This window comes from Condylura cristata, unplaced genomic scaffold, assembly GCF_000260355.1.
Source record: "Condylura cristata isolate star-nosed mole 26May11 unplaced genomic scaffold, ConCri1.0 scaffold00022, whole genome shotgun sequence".
NCBI classification, from domain to species: Eukaryota; Metazoa; Chordata; class Mammalia; order Eulipotyphla; family Talpidae; genus Condylura; species Condylura cristata.
In genome coordinates, this window is record NW_004567123.1 from 30,780,230 (window position 1) to 30,807,395 (window position 27,166).

The 27,166-nt window shown below is 54.0% G+C and overlaps 1 protein-coding gene across 1 annotated transcript in view; it reads right to left on the reverse strand.

The window, feature by feature from the left end:
* The window catches only part of KCNB1 (potassium channel, voltage gated Shab related subfamily B, member 1), an 87,365-nt gene extending 60,199 nt beyond the window's left edge, over positions 1–27,166 (reverse strand). The window contains exons 1-2 of the mRNA XM_004687466.2: positions 27,125–27,166; positions 25,162–25,894 (exon numbers count right to left, since the gene is read on the reverse strand). Coding sequence (XP_004687523.1) covers positions 25,162–25,728 — 567 coding nt within the window. The 5' untranslated portion in view covers positions 25,729–25,894; positions 27,125–27,166. The remainder of the gene's footprint in view (positions 1–25,161; positions 25,895–27,124) is intronic.

The window sequence follows — 27,166 nt, forward strand, 5'->3', positions numbered from 1 at the left end:
GGGGGGGCCACACTGAGCTTGCGAATCTGAGACTCAAGGTCGATCAGGAGTCTACCACCTCCTGGCTGTTTGGTCCTGGGCGAGATGCTCACCCTCCCCAACTTCCCTGTGCCCCCCAGCTCCCACGGGGATGGGTGGGACAGGCACAGGGCTGGAGTAAGCAGGCAGGCACTCTTCACACCCTTGAAGTGTGGGCTCCTCCGGGGTAAAACCTGCAGCCAAGAGCAAGCAGCTTATAAACCCAGGGAGGCCGTCATCCCCTGCTGTCTTGGCTGATGGGGCCATGCCAGCAAATTAGCCACCATTCATTGCAACGCCCTTTAGAGATGCTAATTGCCTGGTGCCCCAGAGTCCCCACCCCTCCCTGGCGCTGGCAGCTGGCTGTCGATTCCCTGCCATTACTGTCTGATAACAGGGCTGGATTTGCCTATGCAGCAGGGCCCGGGCATGCCACCTGCATCCCTATATGGCTGGTGTGTGGGGTGCGGTCCACTATGCCAGCGCATGTGGTGCCCAGGTGCCCACCCCAGGGCACAAATGCATCCTCACATGGCCTGGGCAACCCCCGAGGGTGGGAAGGAATCAGCACACGGTGGAAGGCGGGAGTGAAGCTCTCTTAAGCCTGATCAGAAAGAGCCGCAGACAGGTACACATAGCTCTGTGGACACAGGTGTGCCCCTGGGCTGCTGCAAGGTGGAAGTGACAGCTGCCTGTCGACAGACACCTGGAAGGCCCCTGGGACAGCACCTGGCGCGTGGTCACTTAGCCCTCAACAAATCAGAACCCCTTGGTCATTTCTCCCCTGCTGCTTTTTCATTTGTTGAGATATAAGCACGGGTTTGAAGTGCTCAGCACGATGCCTGTTGATGGATGGATACACCTGTTCAGGTACTCAACATTTCCACCGCCCACAAAGTTCCCTGGGGCCATTTCCGGGCAGTCTCCTCAAAGGTAACCTGTGTTCTGATTTCTCTCGCTTGGGACGGGCCCATGCGGTGCGTTTCTGCTGACGAGGCGCCGTGCCCGTTCAGCCGTGTGTGAGCGAGTGCTCCCGGCCGCAGACACTGACACAGAAGCGTGTGGGGCTCGGTACACACCCAGGGGCTGTCTGGGCCTGGCTCGGTCTCCAGCACAGCTTAGCCCCCGCTGCAAGGCCTCAGGAGGGCCAGCAGGCCGCGTCCACATCTCCTGCAGCGCCTCGCTGAGTGACCTCAGGCAAGTGCTTCATCTCGCTTTCCTACTCTGTAGAAAGGGATAATGTCCTCCCTCGAAAAATCGAAAAGTTGTGCCCTGAATTGACCCCGTACTATGTGCTGGGCTCTCTTCCAGGGGCCGTGCGAGTCCTGACCCGCTCCAGCCTTCCCGCAACCTTGACTCCAGAAGCAGTTAGCAGCCCCCTCTGGGGCACAGAGAGCTCCAGCGGCTGCCCAAAGTCACACAGCAGCTGGAAGAGTGCAGGAGCACGCTCACGCTGGCAGATACTTGTCAGTAACCGAGTAGGCGGGAGCTGGGGGGAGGGCCCAGCGCCTTCCTTCCCCATGGGGACCTTAGCCGTGATTTGCCCAAGGTCACACTGCACCTTTGCATTGCTGAGTCGCTGGTTGTCTCCCTGATGAGTCCCCTCCTCCCCTTCCTGACCTGAGAAGGCCGAAAGAATGGGAGCCCCTGAGGCACCCTCAAAGGCCACATTAATGGGGAGTTGGCCAGGAGCCTCTCCCACTTCCTTACGCCAGCCAAGGTCGGTGTGGAAGGCTGCCAGCTAAGCCTCAGAAAACGCCGGCTGAGGGGAAACAAGGCCCATCTTGCCAGGGCTTTCGCGCTGGGGACGGGGAACATTCCTGGCAGAGAGGGTGGGAGGGCCAGCCTGAAAAGTCCGCTGCGAAAGACGTCTGGACTGAGGCCCACTCTGGCCATTGCCCCCACCAAGTCAGCAGAAGCAGCAGAGTCTTCAGCTCAGCAGGACAGCAGGGAGCAGCCTGGTCAGCGCTGGGCCGCAGGGTCAGCGAGAGCCCATCTTGAAGCAGAGGGGAGTGGGCGGAGGGTGGAGATGCCCAGGATAAGCGGATGCCCAGGTTGGACGAGAGGGTCACTTGGGGTTGTCAGTCCCAGCACGCACGTGTGCTGGCTCCAGTTGGGACTGTTCGGTGGGTGTCCCCCGCAATGGGGCCTGAGACCCCCAGAGGAAGCGGGGAAGGAGCAGGGCCTGGCGGGGCGGAGATGGTCTCAGCAGGACGCAGAGTGGCCAATCCCAGGGAGCTCTGGAGTGTGAACTGCACTTTGTGTTGCTCTGGCCTTCAGGAAGGGAAGCTCTGTACCTGTCTCAGTGAGTTCTCCGTTCCCAGCTGCCTGCGGGCAGCAGGGTGCTGCAGCATGCGTGTCCTCCCTGGCTGTGACTCCCAGGTGTCACGGGGAGGGGGTGTTGTGGAAAGGGCTGGCACTCACAGCTTGTGGGGCGAGGGGGTGCCAGCCTGGGAGGGGGCTGTGGGCGAGGCACCTCAGCATCCGCAGCACTGACTGCCCTCTTGCACAAACTCATCACCCCCTAAACTCCCGACTTAGGGCCAAGCGTGCAAGAGGCCGGGGACAGGCTGGCCTGATCTGGGGTTACGTTTCTAACACCTCTCCCCTCCCCTGCAGGACCCTCAGTCATTGAATCCTGCAAGTGACCCGTGAAAAATAAAGACATCGGCACATGCCACACAGCGGGTTGAACAGAGCAGGGGTGACCCGTTAGGCTGGTGGCCTGCAGTCTGGCGGCCTGGAGGAAGAATGTCAGGGAGCAGAGGCCTCCCTGAGAGGAGGTGGGATGGAGCCCGGTGGGAAGACCAGGCTGGGAGGATGGAGTTACAAGGTGAAGAAAGACAAAGAGGCTGGCCGGCTCAGGGGACGCTGGGGACAGGCTTGGGGCAAAGTGAGATCTGATCTCGTGAAGGTGGGGGTGGGGCACCAGGAGATGGGAGAAGCAGATGGGTCCTCGGAAGGTGAGGGCCTGGCTGCAGCCTGCCCCAGCAGGCCTTCCCCGGGCCACGCCTTGCCTTCTCCCTGCAAGTTAACCACCCCTCTCCTCTGGGCAGCGCGCTCTACAGAGAGCAGACGGACTAGAGGTGGGCGAGCCAAGGACTCAATTTTACACATGGGAAAACGGACGCTTTGTCCAGGGGCTTCACCCACTGTCACGTTGCTTAGGCACCTACTGTGTGCACTATCCAGGCCTGGGGATACCCTGGTAGCTAAACAAACCTCAGCTCACCTGGAGCAGCTAGAGCCAGTGGGTCGGGCGGGTGGGGAGGAACGCAATGAGAGCCATGGGGAAAACAAGAGCCAGAAGGGCAGCCCCACACCCGGCGAGGCTTCCGTGTGACAGTGGCGGTCTGAGGGGGGAGGAGGACACCAGTTTGGGGTGAGGCAGGTTGAGCTTTGGCATCCCGGTGCTGCCAAGTACTGCTGGAGGCTTGGGCAAGGATCTGCCCTCGATGGGCCTCAGTTTCCCACCTGTAAAAGGGAGGCTGCTGTGAGGAGGGCAAGGCAGGGTGGCTGGATCTCTGGACAAGGACATGCACGTCGGACCCTCTGTGTGGGCCATAAACGTGCCTGGTGGTCCACCTTCGTCAGGCTCCACTGAGGTCCTCGCTGGAACACAGGTCCTGGGCCCAGGCTAGACCTGGAGATCTGAATTCTGCTGGGGTTTGTGAACCCTTGGGCACGGGCTTGAGGGGTGTGTGGCTGGTCCTTGATGAGACCCACAGGTCTGAGACCCAGAACGGAAGGTCACACAGCTCAGCGATGGCTCCCTCTCTGCAGATGAGGAGCCTAAGGCCGAGGTCACACAGCTGGCCAGCAGCAGACCTGGCTCTGGGATGGTTGCCAGATGGACAGAGAGGTAACAGCCAGTGCAGGTAACGAACAGATAGTGAGGGCAGGATCCTGGTGAGAGCTGGATTTCATCCTGGAAATTGGATCCTTCTGGACTGGGAGAGGCAGGTGGCCTTCTTGGGCATTTGAGAGTGTTAAATGACCTCCCTGGATTCCTGCTGAGATAATTCCTTGGAGAAACAGGAGGCTGCTCTCTGATGCATGCTCACCATCCCGTGCATCCCACATGCCAGTGAGCCCAGTGGACCTGCTAAACCCAAGTGTGTCTCAGACTAAGACACACAGCTGGGTGCATTGCAATCTGGGTTCCTCAACCTTCATGCTCGGTGAATCTCCCTGGGAGCTTTGGAAAATACCATTCTTGGGGTGCCACCCTCAGGCATTCTGTTTCATTTGGGGGTGGCTTGGCACTGGGTTTCTCAAAGACCCTTTGATGAATGCCATGTGCCCGTCAGGACAGGTTTCCCCACATGGACACAGGCAGCCATTCGGCCTGAGAAAGTGCTAGCCTTTTCAATCCTCCTTCAAGCCCTCACTCTCCCTGAAGGGGGAAGTCCCAGTTTGAAGCTAATGGGATTTTAACACCTCTCCAACACACCCACACCTCCCCTTTTAACCCAAAGAGCAGGTGTCAGCTTCCCCCATCTGACTGGAATTTCATAACAAGATTTATGGTAAATGGCATCGATTCTTCTTGGTAACACATTTCCTCTTAAAACAAATTGATTTCAGCAAAGTAAATGGATTAATGTAAAGAAGAATATAATCGCCCACCCCATCTGAAATGTTGCTTTTCGCACTCACAATTTACCATGATCTGAACATATTACACATCATGAGGGAGATCACATTCATATGATTGCTATCGTAGCAGTGTTCTACTTGATGATTAGTTATTGCTGTTCATCTCTCACCTAATTTATAAATTAAACTTTCTCATAAACCTGTGTGCCAAGAAAAGAACAGTGGGAAGAGGCCTCAGAACTCTGCAGTTGCAGACAACCACCGAGGGCCTTGGAACACCGAGGGCCATGGAACACACCCGCCATGGCTAAGGCAGCCCACCGGATTAAGCACATCCCATTCCTTACACTCCCCTGTCCTGCAGTAGACTATGGCCCAGGCCGGTCTTCTCCCTCTGGCCCTCTCTGGCCGAGAGGATAGTTTCAGAGATGAGTGTGGGACCCAAGACCCCCATCAAGTCAACCCAGGGACTTTCTCTGGAGCAGCCCGGGAAGATGGCCTCTCTTTCTGCTGACTGTGCTGGAGGGTGGAGCATGGAAAAAAATGTCAGCTGCCCCAAGCTGCAGGCGCTGAGGTGAAGAGCAGGGATCTGAGTCAGGTCCCCCCCACCCCGCTCCCAAAGGTAGTGCTGCTTTCCAAGTCAAGTCAACCCTATTTCTGGCAAATTCGCTGGGATCCTTCATTTGAAAACCTCCCTCAGAACTTCTGTTTTCTGGGCTTAGAAGCTTCATATGTGACATTTACTTAAGGAAAATTCAATAGCACTCTATAAAATATAACCCAAGCAACTACCTCTAAAAAGCCAGAGAAGATGCTGTAATTGTTCCCCGTGCCCTGGGCACCAGGGAAGATACTGGGGTTAATAAGAATGGGTGCTTTGGCGGCTTTCACTTCTGGGTAAGAAGAACTTTCTGGCTGGAGCTTCAGCTGGACATTGCAGACACTCACTCCCCACCCAAAGGAATATGACGTTTGTTTTCTGCCAACTGTGATGAAGCTCTGAATCCATCCATTTATACAAACCATTTTACAGAGCGCTTTTACTAGGTAGAAGCAATAGCAGGCACAGAAGAGCCAGATAAACATGGCATACAAGCCTCACTTTCGGGGAGCTTGTGTGGTGGAAGGTAGGTAGTAATCAGATAACCACTTAAACAGATGTGGCATTACAATGGGAACAAGGGTCATCAGAGAGAGAGACACAGAAAACCATAATGAGAGGGAAATCAAGGAAGCCTTCCTGGAGGAGGTGACTTTTGCTCTGGGCACTTTAGGATAAATAAGGCAGCCCATAATAGGTGGGCTGCCTAAATCCCTGGGTGAAGGAGAAAGGAAAAACACTCCAGGCAGAGGAACAGTGTGCCAAGGCAGGAAGGAATATAGTAAGGATGACATTGGAGTGGCTGTACACAGGGAGCTGTGAGCTCAGGGCAGAAGAGGCAGTCAGATTGGTAGAAGGCCTGGGTGCACAGAGTCTTTCTTGCAGGCCATTGGCAGATGGATACCTCCCAACAAATTAAGAGGTAACGCCCACCTTCCTCCTCTTCCTTGCTTCAAGCCATAAAGATACGCAGAAAAAAAATCACTGCCCTTATGATGTCTGCAGTTTGAAAAAACACAACAAAACATCCACACAGTTGGGGTTGTTTAGTAAGTGGGGGAAGCTGAGTTACTCAAAAGGGAGAAAAGCGAAAAGAGCAAGTAAGGAAAGTTTGCCCTTGAGGGGCAGCGGGGGAGGGAGGCTGTGTCTGGACCCGGGCTCTGGACAGCGCCTGGGCTTACCACCACCGCCTCCACCTCTTCTGCATCCTGGCAGGTGTTTCTCCACCACTCTGTGGCTCAGTCTCCTCTGTGAAATGACTGAGTCTCCCTCTTAGGACACTGTGGTCGGGGAGAGTTCACACCTATAACATCTGGGGTGTGAGTGGCAGCTACTTGTCAGAGCAACTTGTGTCCCCAGGGCCCAGCGTGGGCTGGGCTCAGTCTGCACAGCTGGTGGGTGAGAAGGAAAGAAGGGACAGATGACCCCTGTGGCTCAGGCGTGGGGGCAGCGAAGCTATTTCCCTGGAAGACCCAGACTCCTCTTCCCTTAAGTGAGAGAGAATGTCTGTGTCTTAGAAGAAGGTCTAGGTTCTGAATTTTCTGGAATAAGCTTTGGAATCCAAAAGTAGTGCCGAGGAGGGCTGAGGATACATTTTCAGAAGAAATACCAGGGCCCAGAATGAGCTCAGAAGGTCAGCAAGTTTGGGAAGGAAAGGGAAAGGTGTTTGAACAGTCACAAGGGTGGTTAAGGAGACTAAAGGGGTGGGGCGGGGGACAGTGAGTTTTTTTTTTTTTTTCAAACAACGCAGCATGTGCAAAGGCCCTGAGGCTCGGCGTGGAATGGTATTTTGAGGATCTGAGGAAGTAGACTGGGAGCCACAGATGTGTGCTTAACGCAAACCTGGGGACGGTCATCCTCACAAGGCCTTCGTGGTCAGAAGAAGACTTCACAAGTTATCTTGGGAGCAAGGAGAAGTCGTGGGGGGTTCACGCCCTTCTCTGCTGCTACTTCTCCTCACCCCCTCCAAAGGCCGCTCAGATCTGAAGGGGCAATAATCTTTCCTTCATTCACTTATTTATTCAAAGGTTTACTCAGCAACTCTATGGTAGGCATGGATTTAACAATAGAATATAGGATCAAGTCCCTCTCTACTAGAACTTATAAGGCAGTGGATGAAAAAAAAAAAAAATAAGGGCCAGATAAACACACAGCATCCCAGGTGGGAAAAACCTGAGTAAGGAGAGAGAGGTGGAGCGTGAAGGCTGGGGGCGAAGAGGGCGGAAAAGACGGGGCTGTACTATGACCATTAATAGGGAAGCGACCCAGCAAATCATCTCTGCCAGCCTCTTCCCACTGAGCGTCCAATATTTGCGCCCTTGAAAGCAGAGCTTAAAGATGACTTTTCACACCTCTCCACCCCGCGATCAATGACGCTGGCCCTCAGTTGGCACCAGTAGTGCACTTGGGGTGACCACAGTGACCAAAGCTCACGGCCCCGCATGCATGCCAGCCACTCACCTCCTGCTGGGTAGCCACAAGCCCTTGGCACTGGCTCTGCCCCTTGCCTAACACCATTTGCCATTCTCTGGATAACAGGGTGGTAAGAGCATCCAGGTACCCCCAGGATCTGCCTCCCTGGCCTGTGGTCAGCCAGCGAGAGGCTTTAGACACAGTTGTTGGTAGGCTCCAGGGGCCTTGGCAGGGTTGGGACATTGGGGCTACTCTTTAGTGGCCACTAGGATCCCGTCACTTCTGCGGGCACTCTGGTGGGTGTCAGGAACAGGGAGAAAAAGGGTAGAGCCCCATTTTAAAATGGGGCCTGGGGCTTTCTGTGGTTTGCGCTGCTGAAGGCAGAAGCTGATGTCAATCACACAACAGAGACAAGACCCATGAAGTGACTGGGGAGCCAGTGTTTCGACTCCGGCACTCATGTTCTGATGGTGCCAGCCAGCTTTCCATCATAATGCCACCAAACTGTCTTGACTTTGAACCTCAGCATTCCAGCTCTGACCGCAAGTTCCAGCCTGAAACACCGGCATTCCGACCTTGCCTACTAGAATTTCCATCACGAGTAGGGACATTCTGGCCACGTACTCCGTGGGTACAGTTACGGGTTTGAGGATTCTGACTGCAAGCAGACGGCGGGTTCTGATCTTGAACCCCGGAGCTGTGACCTTGAGTGGCAGGGCGCAACACCGAACACCATGGCAATGATCTTAAGATGCAGAACTCCAGCCTTGAGCCCCAGACTTTCCATTCAGGCACCCTAATGTCTACTGAGAATTTCTGAACACCCCAACATTCCACCCTGAATTTGCAGAGCTGATATCATTCCACCACGCTAGAAAGCAACCTACCTACACAGTAGGTACCTCTGGGCCCACAGCTCCTAGAAATAAACCAAATGCACAGATGACGGCATGAAGGATGGAAATAAGAGTCCCGATGATGCAGACACTCCATCGCACCTTCTGCGCCCCCTGAGGAATCTGTTATTCCCGCTTTACAGGTGAGGAACCTGAGGTTCACCTGGTCCGCTGACTCCATCCCAGTGCCTGTTCTTCTCCAGTCCATTTTCCTCCTGTTCTCGTTGGACATTGAGTAGGGAAGGGGTCCCCTTGGATTTACCCATCAATTTTCCTGACTTGTGTCAGCATCCACAAGGGATGAGCTGCCTTAAGGTCTGGATGGGAGTCATTCAGTCAGCGACACGGTCCCTCGGCTCTGGGCTTGATGACAGGCGAAAGGAAAGGGGAGGGGCTTTGTGGCTTCTGTCACCCTTCCCTTCCAGATGGGAAGACCTCTGAGGCAAGAAGTGACCTCCCCACTTCCCCATCCCCGCCATTTCTAGTCATTACAGGCTTTATGCTGCAAGGGTCAAAAAGTGGAGCCCCAAAGGCTGAGTCTGGTGCCCAGACATGTTCTAGGGTTTGGTCCATTCAAATGGTTCTAATTTTTAAAAATTATTTATCAGCATTTTAAAAATGGGATATTTCACATGAAAATTAAAATTTCTGGCTGGGCCTGGACCCCAGCCTGCAACTGAGTAGCAGCTGCCTCCTCAGATGGAGATACATGCCTTGAGTTTGCCACAGTCCCCACCACTCCCTGCTGCCTCCTTAACATTAAGGCTGAATGTAGCTGGCTTCCTCCCTCAACTTGCCCTACTGGTTTCCTTCCATACGGCTGCTTCCCCGCCTATGTGGCCCTGTGGCCTTTTGAATTTAAGGTCCCCACTCTGGCCCCTACCTTGGCCCTAGACAGGGAGCTTGGGCAGGTACTTTTTCCTTGACAGATTCTCTGGGACTGAGGGACCTTTCTCTCACGCATAGGGAATTCTGAGTCTTTCTTCACAGCAGGCAGGGCCGGCTTCCTGGGTGTGCAACCTGAGCCATCACACAGGCCAAATACTCCTTTGCTTTCATGTCCTGCTAGCAATGTCTTGAAATTCTTAGGAAGTTTTGAACAAGGAGGGTGCATGTTCATTGCACTGTACCCCCATAAATTCTGTAGCTGGTCTGCCAGCAGATCATCTAGTAATTAGGGGCACCAACTTCACCTCCTCCTCCGCCCCCCACTCACTAACAAACACACATGTCCTGGAATTCTCTTAACCTGGCTGGAAAACCACCTCTTTGGCTTGACCTATTCTGCCACCCATGAGGTAAGCAGAGTTTAACATTTTCCAGGGGTGGGTGGGGGTGGCAGGCTTAGGGCAGCAACTCAGAAAGACCTTTCCCTTTGCACAATGCTTTCTGGGAGAGGGAGAAAGCCCCAGATGCTCACTTCAAAGAATGGGGAGTATGGCGGGGACAGGGGCTGGTTGGGGGGGACATCCAAGACCCCACCCTCCAACCACTCATTGGCACAGTCATTGCCTGTAGAGTTTGAGCAGACAAGGGTGTCATCAGAGGCCGGATTAAGGCAAAGTGTGGAGTAGATGTGCTGTTCCCCCTCCTCTTGAGAAAAGGAAGAGCAAGGGAAGGAGCGAGGCACCCCCGAGGAAGCCTCTTCAGGCATTTGCTGGTTGCAGCCCAGGGCCGGCCACTGTGACACAGGTGAATGCTCCTGTCTCCTGCCTGGCAAGGTCATCAACCTATTTTTCAGGTGATGATTCTCAGGCTCAGAGAAATGCGCCTGTCTGCCCAGCCTCAGGACTCAGATGTGGCCATGTTGGGATAATGAAGCTAGGCCTCCAGAGTCCAGGCCAGGCTCATCTCACTTATCCTCCCAGGGAGACGCCACACAATGGAGGGGAAACATGGCAAGGGAGAAGGGCTTCAGCCCAGGTGCAGCAGAAACACACCGCGTCCAGACCCTCATTCAAGGCCAGCCAGGGCCTTTCTGAACAGGTGACCCAGGAGCTGAGGTCTGAGGAGCAGAAGGGGCAGCTGACATGGCAAGGCCAGGGGGCGGAGGCCCAGAGAGACGTGACTCACTCAAGCGCACACAGCAGCTCCTGCCTCCCTCCCACGTGCCAACAACCGGCCCCCCACTAAGCACCTGTCTGTGTGGGGGGTGGGGGGCTGAGGTGATTTAGAACACAGGCCGGCGACATTTTCCTGTAAATGCCGTTATTACCGAGAGCAGCCCCAGACACAGGTGAACCCGGGGGGCAGGTGTTCCCACGAGACTTTCTACACACAGCAGACAGCTCACTTTAGAACACAACCGTGAGTGGGCGACCTGGAGGACTTCGAGGCTTTGAGAACTTCCTGCTTTCGCTGGGGCCGTAATACACATCCCGAGGAAACCAGAACACTCGCGGGAGGATGCAAAATGGCGCAGGGGAGGCAGGACCAGCGAGCTGATAAGAGAAAGATCAGTTCACAGCTCCCTCGGTGAGGGGCGGCAGGTTCTCAGAAGGAGCCACCCTCGAAGGCCCCCCGGGGCCCACCCAGTTACTCCCAGTCAGAACTGCTTGCTTCTTTCCTTCCCAGCTGACAGATCGCACCTGAGGCTACTCTTCACTTACACTTCTGCGCACTGCCCCCGCCTCTAGTAGGCTGTACACTTACTTCACGATGGTTCTGGATTCCTTTCGGGATCCATCTCTTTTCCCTCCTCAGTCTCATCCCAGCTCCAGCCGCTGACTCGCTGACTCGCTGACTGGCTGACTCTTGACCCAGACCCACCTATGCCGTTGACTCAAGGGTGGGCCAAATAAAATCAGCCCTGGGATTTGGCTGGAACTACTGGGAAAGAGACTGGCTTTTTCTCCAAGACAGAAGCCTGGAATTACTGGAACTTCCCAGGCCTGCTAAGAAGTCACACAGAGACATGGAAGACCAGGTCTTAAGGACATATTTAAGCCCCTGGGTGCTGCCTACCTGGATCCTTACCTAGTGCAGGACTTTTCAATCACATATTTTGCTTATTTCGGTTTGAGTTGCACGTTAGCACCTGCACCCAAATGAATTCTAACTCATAGTTACACAAGTACTTCCCAAGCACCCAGCAGGGTGATGGGCATAAAGTAATGCATGATAAATGCTTGCCACACAACACACTGCAGTGGGACCTCAACCCATGCGCACGTATCCACACAAAGGTATAAGGGCCAGAGTAGCCTAGAAAGGGAGTTGCCGTTGAAACCGAAAGGATTGTTCCCAAGAATTGGAGGGGACGTCCAAATCCAATTTGTGGTCACTATTTCAAGGAACAATAAAGGATGTGTAAATGTATCTGCAGCATAGGAGATAAGAGGAAATCGATCTGTTCACAAAGACACGATAAGCAAATGAAATATCATCTCATCTCCACCTTCTGTTTGCTTCCCACATGTCCCTGGCAGGACAGTTGTGTCTTTTTGGTACAGTTGGGTCTACAAGGATCTATGAAGCAGGGCTGGACAAGGTCAAGGACCCCAAAGATCACAAAGGAAGGCCTTGGAAAGCCTCAGGAATGGGCCCTTGTAGCAATGAGTGAACTATGGTGGTCTATTTTTAGACGCTGCTTGAGTCCAAGTCCATCACCGAGCGGATGTGAGTGATGGCATGGGGTTGGCAAATCAACGTCACTCTCTCAAAGACGGTGTCCGCCTGCCAGGCCACAGCGGGCAGTTCTGGCGGAGACCAGCCTTGTTGCAGAGCAGAAGAGAGGCCATCGAGGCAGTGTGTAGTGTGATTATTTCTCCTCATTGTGAAGGGAAAGTAGGCGGCCACGTCTCCTTGGCCCAGGAGGTGTGGGATGGTAGCAGGCAGGTAGAGACCAGGAGGATGGCAGAAAATGGGAGCTAGACCTGGACACACCCTAGTACGGGAGACCCCTCTCATCAGTTACCACAGGATTGTGCAAGTTTGCCATTTGACTCACTCAACGAATGTTTGCTCATGCTTCTCTGCAACCAGCTAGTGTGCCTGAACACGTGCTGTGTGCAGGCACTGCTCTGAGTGTTCTGGTCACAACCATCCCGGTAGTCATGGGGTTCCCCAAATTTTATGGGTCAAGAACCTTGAACCCAGTGCAGTTAAGCCACCCCCTGAAGGGTACACAGCTCAGAAGTGGCTGAGTGGGGATTTGAACCCAAGCAGCTGGGCTCAGAGCTGTTCTCTTGAGCATTCCAGGCCCTGTGGGCCTGGCTTCCACAGAACTATCCACTAGGTAGCCTCACAGTGTTTTGTGACAGGATGGTATGAACGTCAGATTTCTGGAGCATAGAGGAGGGAGCCGTGAGAGCTGCCTGCAGGGAGTGTGGGTGGCGCAGGGAGGGAGGGAGAAGCTGGGCTGGAAGGGTACAGAGAGGGAGACTGCAGGCAGACAGAGGAAGAAGGGGGCAAGGCAGAGGAATCAGCTTGGGCAAAGACAGAGCAGAAGCAGGGAAGGAGGGCTGGTTTGGGAAAAGCAGATAGGTGGATGACTATGCATGGAGTGTATCAAGGAGGAGGAGAGGAAGGTGGATGCGTTAGCTGGGCCTGATGGTCAGGCAGAGGAAGTTGGAATTTATCCTGGGGGCAGTGGAAACCATGGAAGGGCGCTGGGAAGGGGATGATTCACATGATCAGACTACACCTGAGAAAGATGACTCTGGCCCCTGCAGAGGGTAGAACGGAGGGCAAAGGCTGGAGGCGGGAAGGCCAGTGTGGGGTTCAGAGGCTCAGAGGAAAGACCAAAGATCAGCGATGAAAGATTAAGTCACCACAGGCCCACTCTGCTCCAGCTACTCGGCTGTTCCTTGCCTGCCGCAGGGCCTTAGCACATACGCTATTTTCTCCGCCAGGAATACTTTCCCCTCTAGGCTGACGTGCCTTCCTCTCCCTTCCTGCAGGTCTCTGCTGAATGGATCCATCCTAGTAAGGCCATTTCTGACCACCCTGTAAAGCCCTGTGCAGTCCCTCCCTTTTCTTCCCAGACCCTGTCACCAACCCAAGTATTTATTTGATCTTGTCATTTCATTCATAAGAACTTCGGTATGGGCCTCCAAAGCTAAGGATTTTTAAGCATAATCACAACAGCATTGTCACTTCTAAAACATAGTATTAATTCCTCAAAAACACCAAATATTTAGTCACTTTCCAATTTCCTGTCTCACGATTTCTCTTTCACAGTTACTTTGCTCCAGTCAGTGTCTGTATTTGTTTCTTTTTTGCAGTCTCTCCGCTCCTGTCAGTACCACGAGGGCTGGTGTCTCTGTTTAGCTTCCAGGCCAATGCTCAGCACACAGTAGGTACTCAATAAATCTCAACCAGTGAATTAACATAGCCAGTCGTCATAATAACAGTTGCGCTTGACCTTGTGGGTATTAGAGGCGTCTTGCTATTTACCATGTTACCTCATCTAATCCTTACTGCCTCTCTAAGAGGCAGGGGCTGTGATGGAACCCATTTTACAGGTGGAGAAACCGAGCCACCTAGTTCAAGGACTCACAGATAGAAAGTGGCCAGTGTCCCGTCACACAGCCCAACAACTGAGGCTGAGGGTTTGGGATTGTCTGGGAACAGACCCACACCCCACATAGATCCCCGACCCGCCCACTTCTCCTTGACTCTCCAGCCGTCACCCTCTTCCATCTTCATCTCCTCCTGCTTGGAATATTGTGACATCCTTCTGGCAGCAAGTCATCCTCTATTTCGCTGATGCCCGCTCTCCACGCAATGCTTAGTGGACGGAAGCCAGGAATGCTGCTAGGACAGTGTCCAGGGCAGGCCGCAGAACAAAGAATGATCCCTCCTCAAACGTCAATAGTGTTGAGGTTGAGAAATCGACTCTGGTTGAAAAACCAGGAATATCTTACATCCAGAGAGTGGCAGAAGCTGATGAGAGTCAGACTTCTAGAAATGTGCTAGCAATGATCGTGAAAAGTCCCGACGTTTGCAAACAAATTCCTTTTTTCATCAATTGGTATGTATTCTGTTATTTCTAAGATAGCATCAGCCATTCATTCAACACTTGCTGCGTGCCCACACTTTGGCAGACACTGTTCTAGGCACTGGGGACACAACAGTGAACAAAGCCTTGCCCTTTGGAGCTTGTACCCAAGATGGGGAGAGAAAAGTCATTGTATAATTAAGGATCTGTGGTGAACGGTGGAGTAACATTAAGCGAGGGGAACAAAAAGTACTGAGGGAGCTATTTTACATAGGATATCATTTGACATTTGAGCTGAGATCTGGATAGTGAGTCTTGCTGTCTGCAGGAAGGAGAGCATGTACAAAGGTCCTGAGGCGCGACAACACCTGGTGTATCTGAAGAAAAGCAGAGTTACCTCTGCTCCGTTCTCTGTGGGTAGAGTGGAGTGATGGGGCGGGAGACTGGTAGGAAAGGAAGCTGGAACGGTGTCAGAGGAGGGAGGGTGATGCCAGACATGGGCCCTGTAGGCGGGCGGGAGGTGAGAACATCAGCTTGTCCTCTGAGAGAGACAGAGCCATGGAGGATTTGAGCAAGGAAATGAGCTGCTCTGACTTACAGGCTGAGGATGGAGAGTGGAAGCAGCAGATGGGAAGATTTCTGGAATGGTTGAGACGGCAAGGAATGGGAGCCTGGATCAGGGAGGCAGCAGAGGGGTGGGAGAAGCGGTCACACGCTGGACCCGTGTCCCTCACATTTGCGTTTCACTGTCTCTCTGCCTTCCAAACTTTCCTGAGCCCGAGAGAATGGTGGGGTCAAGCTGGGGGTGTCAGGAGCTGCTGGCTGTCCTGCCAGCAATCATGGCCATGACTGTCCCCAGCAGGGGGCTCCATGCTTGTTAGGGCTCTGACCCCACCCACCCTGGACCATCCTCAAGACTGACTTCCTGTCCCCGCCCGCGACTATGAGTCAAAAGCACCCACTCTTACCTCACAGCACTTATAAAGATGAACTCAACATGGGTGTAAGATTTAAACATAAGAGCTAAAAGTACAAAACTCTTAGAAGAAAACAGGGGAAGCTTCATGGCATTAGACTTGCGCTGTGATTTCTTGCATATGACCACAAAAGCAGAAATAGATAAATTGGACTTCATCAGCAGCACACTAAAAAGGAAACCTATGGAATGGGAGTAAATACTTACACATTATTTATTTGATTTGGGGTTAATATCCAGAATGCAAAAAGAGCTCATATCATAAAGAACCCAGTTAGAAAATGGGCAAATAGGGGCCTCCCTGGGCACGAGGAGTTAAGTCTCTCAGTATGAAGCCATCACCAGCCACTGCAGCATGAGTTCAATCCCCGGTCAGGGAGCTGACCCACAGGGCGCAGCAGACCTCTCCTGGCTCCCTGCTGCTCCCCTCAGCAGTGATTTGCCTATTCTGCTCCCCACTCTGACTCTGGTGAATCCTCTCACCCCCCACACCCCAGTTCTTGTATGCATAGATAAATTCTTTTTTTAAAAATGGGCAAATAACTTGACTAGACATTTCTCAAAAAAAAAAAAAAAAAAAAAAAAGGCATACACTGGCCCTCCCTGGTGTTACAGCAAGTTGGAGCGCTGCTCTGAGAAGCCCTGGCCATGGCCACTTCAGTGCAAGTTCAATCCCCACCCCAAAGGTGACCCACAGGGCGCAGCAGACCTCTCCTGTCTCCCCACTGCTCCCCTCAGCAGTGTACTTCGTCTATCTGCCCGTTCTGCTCCCCACTCTGTGTTTGGTGAATCCTCTCGCCGCCCCTGAACCTCTGGCCTGCACCCCAGTTTTGTATGCATAAATAAATAAAATCTTTTAAAAAAATTTTTGAAAAGACATATGCGTGTCCAGTAAATAGAGGGAAAGGTGCTCAAAATCAGTCATTAGAGAAATGTGAATGAGAACCACAACAAGCTACCGCCTTATGCCCACGAGGAGGCTGCGATCAACAATGACAATCAGAAAACAGCCAGAGCTGGCGAGGATGTGCAGAACCCGCCTGCTGCATGGGAACCTGAAACGGTGCAGTCACCACGAACCAGCATGGAGGCTGCTCAGAGACATGAAAAAGAGAGTCTCCTCGTGACCAGTGACCTGCTATTGGCTATAGACTCCAAAGAACTGGAAACAGGATCTGGAGGAGACATTTGCACACCTGCGTTCATAGCAGCTTATTCACAGCGGCCAAGAGGTGGAAGCCACCCAAGAGCCCACCGACACATGAAGGGAGACACCGGAAGTGGGGCATAGGAACACATGATGGGGTTGAAAAGGAAGGAAATTCAGGGCCTCCTGGTGGCACAGGGGTTAAAGTTAGTGCTACCAAGCTATCGCCAGCCACTGCAGCATGAGTTTGAACCCCAGCCAAGGAGCTACCCCCAGGCACAGCAGACCGCTCCCTGCCGCCGGCTGCTCCCCTCAGCGGTGTATTTCAGTCAATCCACCTGTTCTGCTCCCCACTCTGTCTCTGGGGAATCCTCTCACCCCACCCCACCCCCCACCTCTGGCCGACACCCCAGTTCTTGTATGCATAAAATAAATTTTTTTAAAGGAAGGAAATTCTGTCACTTGGTACAAATGAAGGAGGCTGGAAGACAGTGTGTTAAGTAAGCCAGACAAAAGGACAGAGACTGCAGGATTGCACTTACCTGAGGTCCCTAGAACAGTCAGAGACGCAGAGACAGAAGTAGAAGCTGCGAGCGAGGGCTGGGGTGCTGGGGGCAGGGGATAGAAAGTTGTTATTTCACAGGCTTAAAATTGCTGTTTTGCAAGGTGAGAGTCCTGGAGATTGATTGCACGCTGATGTGAATACACAGAGCGCTGATGTGAATATACTGAGGTGGATCTATGTAGACTGAAGGGTACACTGAAGCAGTTAAAATGGTAAATTTTACATCATGTATTATTTTAGCACAAATGAAAGGAGCTATCACCCAGGGCTCCTTTTCGGAAAAGAGGCTGGGTCATGCCCGTTTTTTCAAAGGTCAGAAGAGCAGCAAGAGCAGCTGGGGCTGAGCTCAGCTGCCCGATTTGATTCTCACTTCCTGTCTCACAGAGGTAGGAGCCTCCGCAGCTCATCCAGCCAGGAAGCGGGGGTGGTGGGGCCGGAGCTCAGGCCTGCAACGCAGGAATATGCCAGGCATTACGTCTTATTTGTTATTTATGTCGGTGGGGAAATGCTGCGTAGAGATGGTGCCCTGGATATTAACAAGGCTGGCCCGGGGGCTGTCTGCAGGGCTCCTCCCCAGAGCACTGGTCAAGGCCACTTCTAACAGAGGCACCGAAATCAAGCCTCTCCCACCCCAGAGAGAAGGCTACTAAGTGATGGGTCAGAATAACACTGGGGTCACCCTGGCTCCGCGGTACCGCCGGCAGCTTTGACAGCCAGGTCCTATGGATCTGGAGTCAGGTGGGCCATGGGGGACACAGCTCTCAACTCCCAGCTCCTCAGGTTCCCCAGCAAGAAAAGGGGAAGCTGGGGTGTGTGGGGAGCACCATGCTCACTTCCCACGGTCACTGGCGTGCACAGAGGCCAGATCGTGGGCTCCTGTCAGGGACTCTCTGCTGGCTGTGTGACCCGGGGCCAGTTACTTCGCCTCTCTGGGCCTCCCGTTCCAGGGTTGTCAGTGGGATGATTACCCTCTCCCACCGGTGACTGTAGGAACGAATGGAACTGGCTGCCACCCCAGTCACCCCGCACTGGGAACACCAGCCTGCTGGGGGCGCTGCCACTGTTGCTGTTTTCTCCAGGAGCTGGAGCTGAGGCTGCCTGACCTAGCACTTCCAGACAACCCTAGAACATCTAAGCCGATCCCCGTAACCTCTTCGTTGTAAGATGTCCTTAGCCCATAACTCAATACCGGGACAGCGATTAAATGAGGTTTCCCGGACCTTTGGGCCCCAGAGCCAGATGCTGAGACAAGGGTCTGAGCACAGATGGGTTAGGTGTGAGCTGCCGGATCCCAGAAAACACTGAGCAGGAGGAGGGGTGTGTGGCCGGGAGGGGAAGGAAGCCTGGCGGTGTAGCATCACGCAAGGACCCCCGCGGCCCCGGGCCTCAGTCCTGCCCAGGTGTGCTCTGGGCGCCGGTGTGAAACCCACACCTCTAGTTACGCCCCATGCGGGGTGAGGGAGCTGGGGCGTTTCCACATCTCCTCCCATTGGCACGGAGGGTGCCAGGGAGGGGGCGCTCCTTCCTGTCCTGGCCACGCCCAGCAGCTGCAGCCTCTAAACACAGAGCCACGGGGTTTGGCAGCGGGGCTGACGCTGAGCAGGTCCTGCGCCAGGGACCAGGGGCCTGCCCCGCCTGCCGGTCCTTAAGCTCACCTCATCGTTAGCACGTTTCCTTTTATATGAACAATAGCTTTGAAGAGGAGTGTATGTATCTGGCAGGATTGCCAGGAGGTTAACGGAGGCAAAGACAATTAAACACAAAAACAAGACCCCATAACGGTTCCTGAGGGCTGGCTCCGGCCAGAGCTACCCCGAGTCTCTGCGTTAATAAACTCACTGAATTCCACAGGGATTCAACGAGGCAGGCGCTGCTACTGGCCATTTTATGAAAGAGGGCGCCACGGTGCCCGACAGACAGAGGGGTGCAGTAGCTTTGCCCAAGTCACACGGTTAATGGGGAAAACCAGCGTTTGGCCCTGGGTGATGTAACTCTCAGATGTCCGGCCACTGCCACGCTCCAGGGCACACCGCGTGCTGAGTGTGGAGTCGGGACTCATGCATGCTTGGCCTCCTCCAGTTAATTAAACTTTGGCCCAGTGCTCCTCAGCCAGCACTTTTGCACTGTAAGCATGTTTCACATTCTCCAGCCTCAGAACCCTGAGCTACAAGCTGCCAAACCCCCATCCTGGCTCAGCATCCTGGAACAGTGGAAGATCCCCGACCCTTGAGGGCAACAGCGGTATCGAAAGACCTGGACAAGGTCTCCCATCTTTCCCCAGTGGGGATGTGGCCCAGCAGTTTGCTACAGCCCCTCTATGTTTTCCCTTGTCAAGTGGGGTTACAGGCCCCGGAACTTCAATGCCTAACACACATGCTGATTCCTAGGACCAGCCCCCGGGGGTGGGCTGCAGAATCATCCTCACTGGCAGATTAGGAAAGAGAAGTAATTGGAGGTGAAATTATTTGCCCAAAGTTCAGGGCTGGGAAATGACAGGGCGGGGACTCAACCTGGGTCAGTAATCAGGGCTCCGGATTGCTGGCATTTCACCTCCCAGGAACAGGTTCAAGGACACAGGATCACAACCGGGACCAGCAAGAGCCTCGCCAGAAGACTCACCACACAGAGGGGGCCTCTGTGTTCTGATCAGGTTTCCCTTAATTTTCTCCATGTAATACACAAATCCTCTGACTCAGGGCAAAGAAGCAGCGAAGCACTGTCACATCAGAAGCGTGAAATCCCAAAGGGAGAAACGCAGTGACCCTGCACTCAGCAACACGGTAGAAGACATCGCCAGCCAGGGGAGGAATACGTTCAGCACTCACACCAAGAATGACCACTGGATGGCCCATGACCGGGCGCTGAGCTCTTTATGCAGATGTGCGGCGACCCCCGTTTTCTAGGTGGGGAAAGGATCTTGTCCGAGTTCATATTCCTGGCTAAGATGGAGCTGAGAAATGAACCAGACCTGTTGGCTTCAAAAAGGCCGCGCTGATGTCCAGCAACAACAACAGCAATCATAACAATTCACGTGTACAAAATACTTTCCACCGAAATCGCATCCCCGTCAGAAATTCCACTGAATCATAAACAGAGTCCCAAGGGGAAAGCTCTTATCGCTCACCACTCAGCAGGCAAGTTCACTGAAGCTCAGGGAGCTTGAACGATCCTTCCAGGATCCAGAATTAAGAAACTCAGGCTCGAGGTCCAGAGCATCTTAGGCTCCAACCCTGACTGCCATTTTCATCCTCTGACAGATATTTACTGAGCACTTAGCTGTGTGAGCTTGGGCAAGTGACTTCACCGCTCAGAACCTCCATTTCCTTCCTGTAAAAGAGTCCTAAGACCACCCATGAAATCCATGCCTTCCCTTGTCTGACAATGCCAGCCACCTGCCCTCCCAGATTTCCTTGCAGTAAAGCAAAAGCATGTGACCTACTCCAGGATTTAAGAAAACTCCGTCCAGGGCTCCTGGGAAAGTCTGAGAGAGTGGGGTGTAGGAGGAAAGGCCCCTTTCCACGGGCTGGACCTCATGTGTCTACATTAGAAACTGGAACTGGGGAGCCATCACGTAATAGGAGGCCTCCAGCCTGAATCTCAGCCACCTGCAGGTGCTGGCGGAGGAAAAAGAAGGAAACAGCTTAGAATCTCTGAGGCTGCCTTAAGCCACCGACAGAAACCTTGGAAAGTCCTGTTAAGTTGAAATGGAGGTAAATGGTTAAATTGGTGTCAGACCCAAAGGGCTCAAAGGAGAGGGAAAGAGGACCTCAACTTCTCTCTGAGCCGAGTGGAAGGCCAAGGCCAGATGGATGGAGCCTGGATGGAGCCGGAAGTCACCAACAGGAGGGGTGGGAGGGAGAGGGGCTTCCTGGAGGGGAGAGGCCACCAATAGAAACCCCAAGCGGCAGTAAACTGAAAAAAGGCCTTTTCATCCTTCCTACACGAAGTGTCCTGGGGTTGGTCTAGAGATTCAGCCATTCTCTTTGCCCCTTTCTTTGCCCACCCGCTCTCCAGCCCAAAGCGTTTAACTCCTTTGTTCTCAACCCTGGCCCGAAAAAACCTCAATGCCCTGGTTCCATTCCTCTTCTTCTGGGGCAGGCAGGTCTGCAGGTTTCTCCTGCCTCCTTGTCAATGGACCAGCAATGAAGCTGACTTCTCTTGTCAAATGACTTGCTGTGGGTCTCTGATCTAGCAAGCCCTGTCTTGGAACCAGGTGAGACAGTGCGAGACAGTGTATCTTCCTCCTTACAGAAGGGATTTCATGTTTTCTGTTCTGTCACTTGCAGCCCAAACTGGCAAATACCTGCTGAGTGGGTTGAAGGAATTCAGTGAGATAGTGTCTATCTAGTGCTGCTAACCATGGCCTGGCACCACAGACAAGCAGCTTCTTTGGACATTAGGAAACTGTCACAGGGCTTTAACCCTGAGACTGCTCCAGAGGACGCACACACACCTGGCCTGGCAAATCAGCTCCTCTCTTTCCTACTAAGATTGACCTTCAGAGTCTTCAGAGAAAGCAGAAACCCAGAAGTAGCCCAGCACTCCCACCCTGTCACTCAGGTGGGGTGACCCCGGCTTCCAAACAAGAATCAATCATGCTGCCTTTTGCCTAATGGATTTTGATTTTCACTCCCCTGGCAGTGAAGGCAAGGGCCTGTGTTTTGGTTTGTCTCTGAGTTGCCATCAATTATTAACAGCAGCCGCTCAGTCTCCCATCCTGGAAAGGATTTGCTGCGAGCCAGCCCACCCAGCCACAGAAAGGTCTCTGCCCCTTATTGTTTATAATAATAAGCCCCACCCACTAGGCGCTATGTGGCTAAGATTTCATGATCCTGCAAGATGGACTTTTTAATCCCAGTTTTACAGGTGGGAGGTAGGAGCCTAGAGCTGTGAAGAACTTGCCAAGATAGTGCCCCTGAGCCGAGAAGCTGTGTCTGCCCTCGCTCTTTAATCACAGGAGATATGCCATTTCTGTGTCTCACAACCATGCAGAAATGGCCCTCTATTCCACACGCTCACTCCGTGATCGCTGAGAAATTTCCATAGGCATGGCTGGTCTGACTTGACATTCAGATTGGTGGGGAGGGTTTTGAGAAGGGTAGGTGAAGTGCAGGGAATCGAAGGGGAGAAGGGACAGGAACCGGGTTGCAGATGGGCAGCGAGGAAGGAGTGGCAGATCTTTGAACCCTGAAACACCGCTGACAGATCCATCATTCACTCCACATAATTATCTGGAGCGTCTCTGCACCAGGCATGGTTGGTGCTGGGAATGGAGCGGTGCACGCAACTCTGACACGCACACTCTTGTGGGGGAGAAGCAGAGAAACACAAGGAAGCAAATATAATCTCAGATGGTTCATAAAGCTTATTCGGGAAAGATGTTGCACGATGCATTAGAGAGGGAGAGGGAGGCTGTTTCAGACAGAGGTCGGGGAAGGTCTCTCTGGAGAGGAGAAATGTGGGACAGCACCTGTTCAATGAAGAATGAGGCTGAGGGGCGAGCCCTGGGGAGGAGCATTCTGGGGAGCAGGGACAGCAAGTGCAAAGGTCCTGAGGCAGGATGAAACCTGAACTGTTTAGGGAACCACAAGGAGATCAGCAGACCCCTGAGCGAACCAGAGGAGAGGAGATGAGCTCAAAGAGGCCCAGGGGGCTGGGTTCAGCGGGAACTGATATAACACGGTGAGGGGTTTGAATTTTATTCTGAGTGTGATGAGAAACCTCTGGATGATTTTAAGTAGATGAATAATGAGATCCAATTTACATTTTGAAAAGCTCACTCTGACTGCCATGTGGGCAATGGATTGCAGGGTCAAAGGTGGACTGGAAGCAGGGAGATGGGGAGGAAGCTGTGCCACTTATCACTATAGAAGAACACGGGCTGATACACGTGGGCTTGAATGTCTGGATGTGCCTGTTTGCCTGCTGTGTGACCTTAGACAGTTTACTTAACATCTCTGTGCTTCCCGATCAGTGATCGGTGGGATAACAACAGAGTTGGTATAGTTCTGTTGCTACATCCACACACAGTAAGTGTTTGATCAAAGGCAGTCAGAATTTTCATGCTGAGGGCCAGTGAGCCCGCCTGCCTCCCCACTCCAGCTCTGGCTGCAGAATATCCTAGACCATCCATCTGCCAGGAATGTGAGCCGGCAGCTGGAGCTTGGGATCATGAAGAGGTCACGAAGCTCGTCCCTGGAAGTGGATTAACCCAAGGGAGAGATGAAGCTGTTTATTCCCAAACAGCGCCTTTTGCGAGCCTGAGTTTCCTCACCCTGTGCCAGACACAGCCCTTTGCCAGCTTCTTCTCTAGCAGGGGCCTTCCCCTGCCCTGCCCCTCACTCTCAAGTCTTAGGGACAGGACAGGGAAGGGAAAGGCATGTTTGGCCATCATGGGAGGTATGCAAGCAAGGATCCTGTCAGGCCTGGAAATAGCAAAATAAGTCTGTTGATCCTCTAAGCCGGTTAAGGGTGAGTGACTTTGTGTGAAGAGGAGGTTTTACAGACACAAAACCTGGGACAGGATTACGGCCAGAGGTAGCGCACAGCCTAAGAGGAAACCAGGCTTAGGAAACTCTACATCCTCCTTAGGGTTGACAGGGAAGAGAGGAGACACTTGGGCCTCCCTCCACGCTCCTACCAGCCACCTGCTCCTGCATCTGCTCCCAGCGGCCTCTCTTTGGGCAGTCAGATCTGGGGAAAGGACCTCCACAAAGTCTCCTTCAGACTCAGCCCTTCAGGGGAGCCTTGATCATGGGTCAATGGAGCCCCAGGGTCCCACAGATGAGAGGCCAGCGTGGACAAGAGGCAGCCTGAGGTTATGTGAGATGGCTGGCTTGTGGGCTTCCTGCTGTCCCTCCTTTGACCACAACACAGTTTCATGTCCCATCACCTCTTCCCTGCCTGCTGTAGGCCAGACTAGCAGAGTGGGAGCTGTCTTTCCCAGCATGGTCTTCCTGGATTTGGACACACCTCTCTTTCCTGGCTCATCCTGGGCCCACATGATCTTTGGATCTTTGCTTATAGTTGTCATTTCCTCTGCACTCAGCTTGTTGGGCGGTGAAGACAAGGCCCTGTCTCTCAGAGGCAACCCTGAATTGCAGCCTGTCGCAGAGAATTTGCTCATCAACCAGGGATCTCCTGCCTGGCCTGCCCCCTCGCCCACCCTCAGCCCAGCCCAGCCCCTGGCAGCTCCTGGCAGCCTCTGTCTTTGCCCACTGGTGCACAGACCTCCTCCCTGGCCTGTGAACCCGTTCCTGCTTCCTTCTCCTGCTTCTCTTTTCACACTATCTCGTTTTTTCTCTCCTATTTTGAAATTTGCATCCTCTTCTCAGCCAAAGCACTTTTATAAGCTGCATCAAACCATTCTTGGAAGAAGCTCACCACATAAATACAGAAAGAACATACCAGGGGGGACCCTACGCCCACTAGCATCCACAGCCGGCTGCATGCGACAGGCGGGCACACTACCCCCCCCCCAAGTTCCTTTATATACTTATGTTAAATACTTATGTTGAAACTGCCTGCAGTACCTCAATGTCCTCCAGGCATATCTGTAAGCTGTTTTCACTCCTTTCTTGGGGCAAAATGAGGATATAAATATATAAGCATTACAACGGCAGGGTGATGCACCTCCAGCCTGGGCAGGGACTCAGCAAGAACAGACCAAACTCTACCTGACTCCAGCCCTGCAAGACATCATGTCCCTGCGCTCTTATTCTCCAATGTCCATTCTCTTCCAGTGGGCTTTTAAAAAAAAAGTTTGTGTGGATCCTTTTCTCCAACAAAGTGGGGGTACAACACGTTGGATAATAACAGAATGGGATGACCAATGCCACCAGGAAAAGCCAGAAGGGTTTTGTTCTCAGTCACAGGACTGCTCATAGCCACTCCCCTTTCCTGGTCTTCAACTTTGAGAACTAAGTGGGCCCCCAGCCATGGGCCACACAGTCTGAGCACAGCAGACAGTGCCCCCCAGCAGAACAGCCCCCAGATTCCAGACTCACCTTGGCAGCCACAGAGGAATTGGGTTTCTCCAGCAGGTCCCAGAGCTTCTTCCTCTTCTCGGCGCAACACGTGTTATCGAATTCCTCGCCCTCTCGCTCACGGAGGGTTTCTGCCTCTCGCTTGAGCTCCTCGTTCATCTGCTCCTTTTTCTGGTGGTAACGCGCCTGGCAGCAGGACTCCAGGTAGATTTCATCGATGCCCCAGTAGTCGAGCTCCTGGCTGAAGCTGAGCGCGCACATCTCCTCCATCATGTGCAGCCGTCCAGTGCGGTAGAAGTTGAGGATGGAGGTGAAGGCGCCCGGATGGCGGTCAAAGAAATACTCGTTGTCGTCGAGGCTGTAGTCGTCGCACACCTCGAGCAGCGAGTCGTGAGTGTTGCAGTCGCGGAGCTTGCCCAGCCGCGTGCGTGGCAGGCGGTCCAGGGTGCGCCAGAGAACCTCGTGCGCCAGCCCCCCGACGTTGAGGCGGACGCGCCTGGAGCACGCCTTGCTGCGCACGATCTCCATGGGCTCCGGCGGCAGCGAGCTAGTGGAGCGGGAGCCATGCTTCGTCATGCCCGCCGGCATCGCTGGTCCGGCCGCCCCCTCCCCCCCTGCCCCCCCAGGCCGCTGTCACTGGACGGCAAGGCTGGCCGCCGCGGGGGAGGGGGGCAGGGAGTGCTGTGGGCAGCTGGGGGTGCAGGGGGCCGCGCAGGCACTCCTCACGGCCGTTTTCTCACCTCCATCCCGAAGGCTGCGAGGCAGAAAGCAGACGCAGGTCAGCAAACGGAACTGGAGCAGCCGCTTCCCAACCTCTCTGCTGGGCCCCCAGCTGGCTTGGACCGTCCCCAGCTTAAGCGGCTCAAGTAAGGCTGAAAGACTGGGCGCTGTCCTTCTTGCTGGTGCTGAAGACGGTCCCACCCCATGGATTTAAGGAGGGGCCGCCCTTCGGGGAGCAGTGAGGGCCCCCAAGAGGCACCTAGGGGGCCTGGAAGGCCTCACCCTCGGCTTCCAGGGCCCAGCCAGACCCAGCCGCTCGGGGCGCTGTCCGCCCCTTCGAGTGCTGAAACTTGTTTCTCTCTGGGTCTCCCACCAAGTCCCAGAATCAGGCCTCGCAATAAGAAAAGAGGGGTGCTGCCTGAAAAACTTTTTTTTTTCTAAAAAAGACTTCTCATCTTTTCCTCCCCTCACTCCAAGATAATTAGGATTTGAGGGCGGGAGGTGGGTGGGTGGCAGTGATTTCCCAAGATTTTTTTGGAAATCTTAGCGGGGGGGCTGGGGTGGGTTCAGTGCCAACCTGTCGGAGGTCACAACAGATGGGGTGGTCACGACAGCCTCGCTGTCCTGGAGCGACCCCTCTCCCCTAGCCTCGGGAGCCTCTCTCGAGGCTGCTTCAGCGACGAGGTGCGCTCTGTGGACTCAAAGCCAAGCTCTGCGCGGGGTCCCGCCCTCCCTCTGCACCTTCCACCCCACCACGGGAGGGGCGCAGAGTCCTGAGGGTCCACCTGCCTTAGCCGCCCCTCGTTTCTTCCCCGCCCCCTTCTTCTCCTTTTCTCCCTCCCTCCTCCTCTTCCTCCCTCTTGTCCCCTCCCCCCTCCTCCTCCTCTTCGCTTCTCTCCTGCGATGGCTTTTTATAACTCTGGGTTCTGCGCCTTTCCCGGGGCTTGGAAGGGAAGGGGTGGGGGAGGTGGGAGGCGGGGAAACGAGCTGAATTTTCTGGCCTTTTCAAAATATGCCCTCCTCAGCTGCGTACTGGTGATTTCCGGGGCTCCCCTGAGCCCCCCTGCTTGTGAAGCTCACGCCCTCTCCCCTGTTCAGGAATTGGGAGCGCGCGCCTTCTCAGGCCCCAGCCCTTACCCGCACCCCCCACCCCCGCCCGCTCGGGGCTGGAGCCGCGGAGCCAACAGGCCGAGGCACGGCAGGCGAGCCTGTCGCTCGGGTCCCCTCACGCACCCCCTCGCCGACCGCGCGCCGCAACACTCACCCCCAGGACGGCCGCCTCCCGGGGCCAGGGACCGCGCATTGC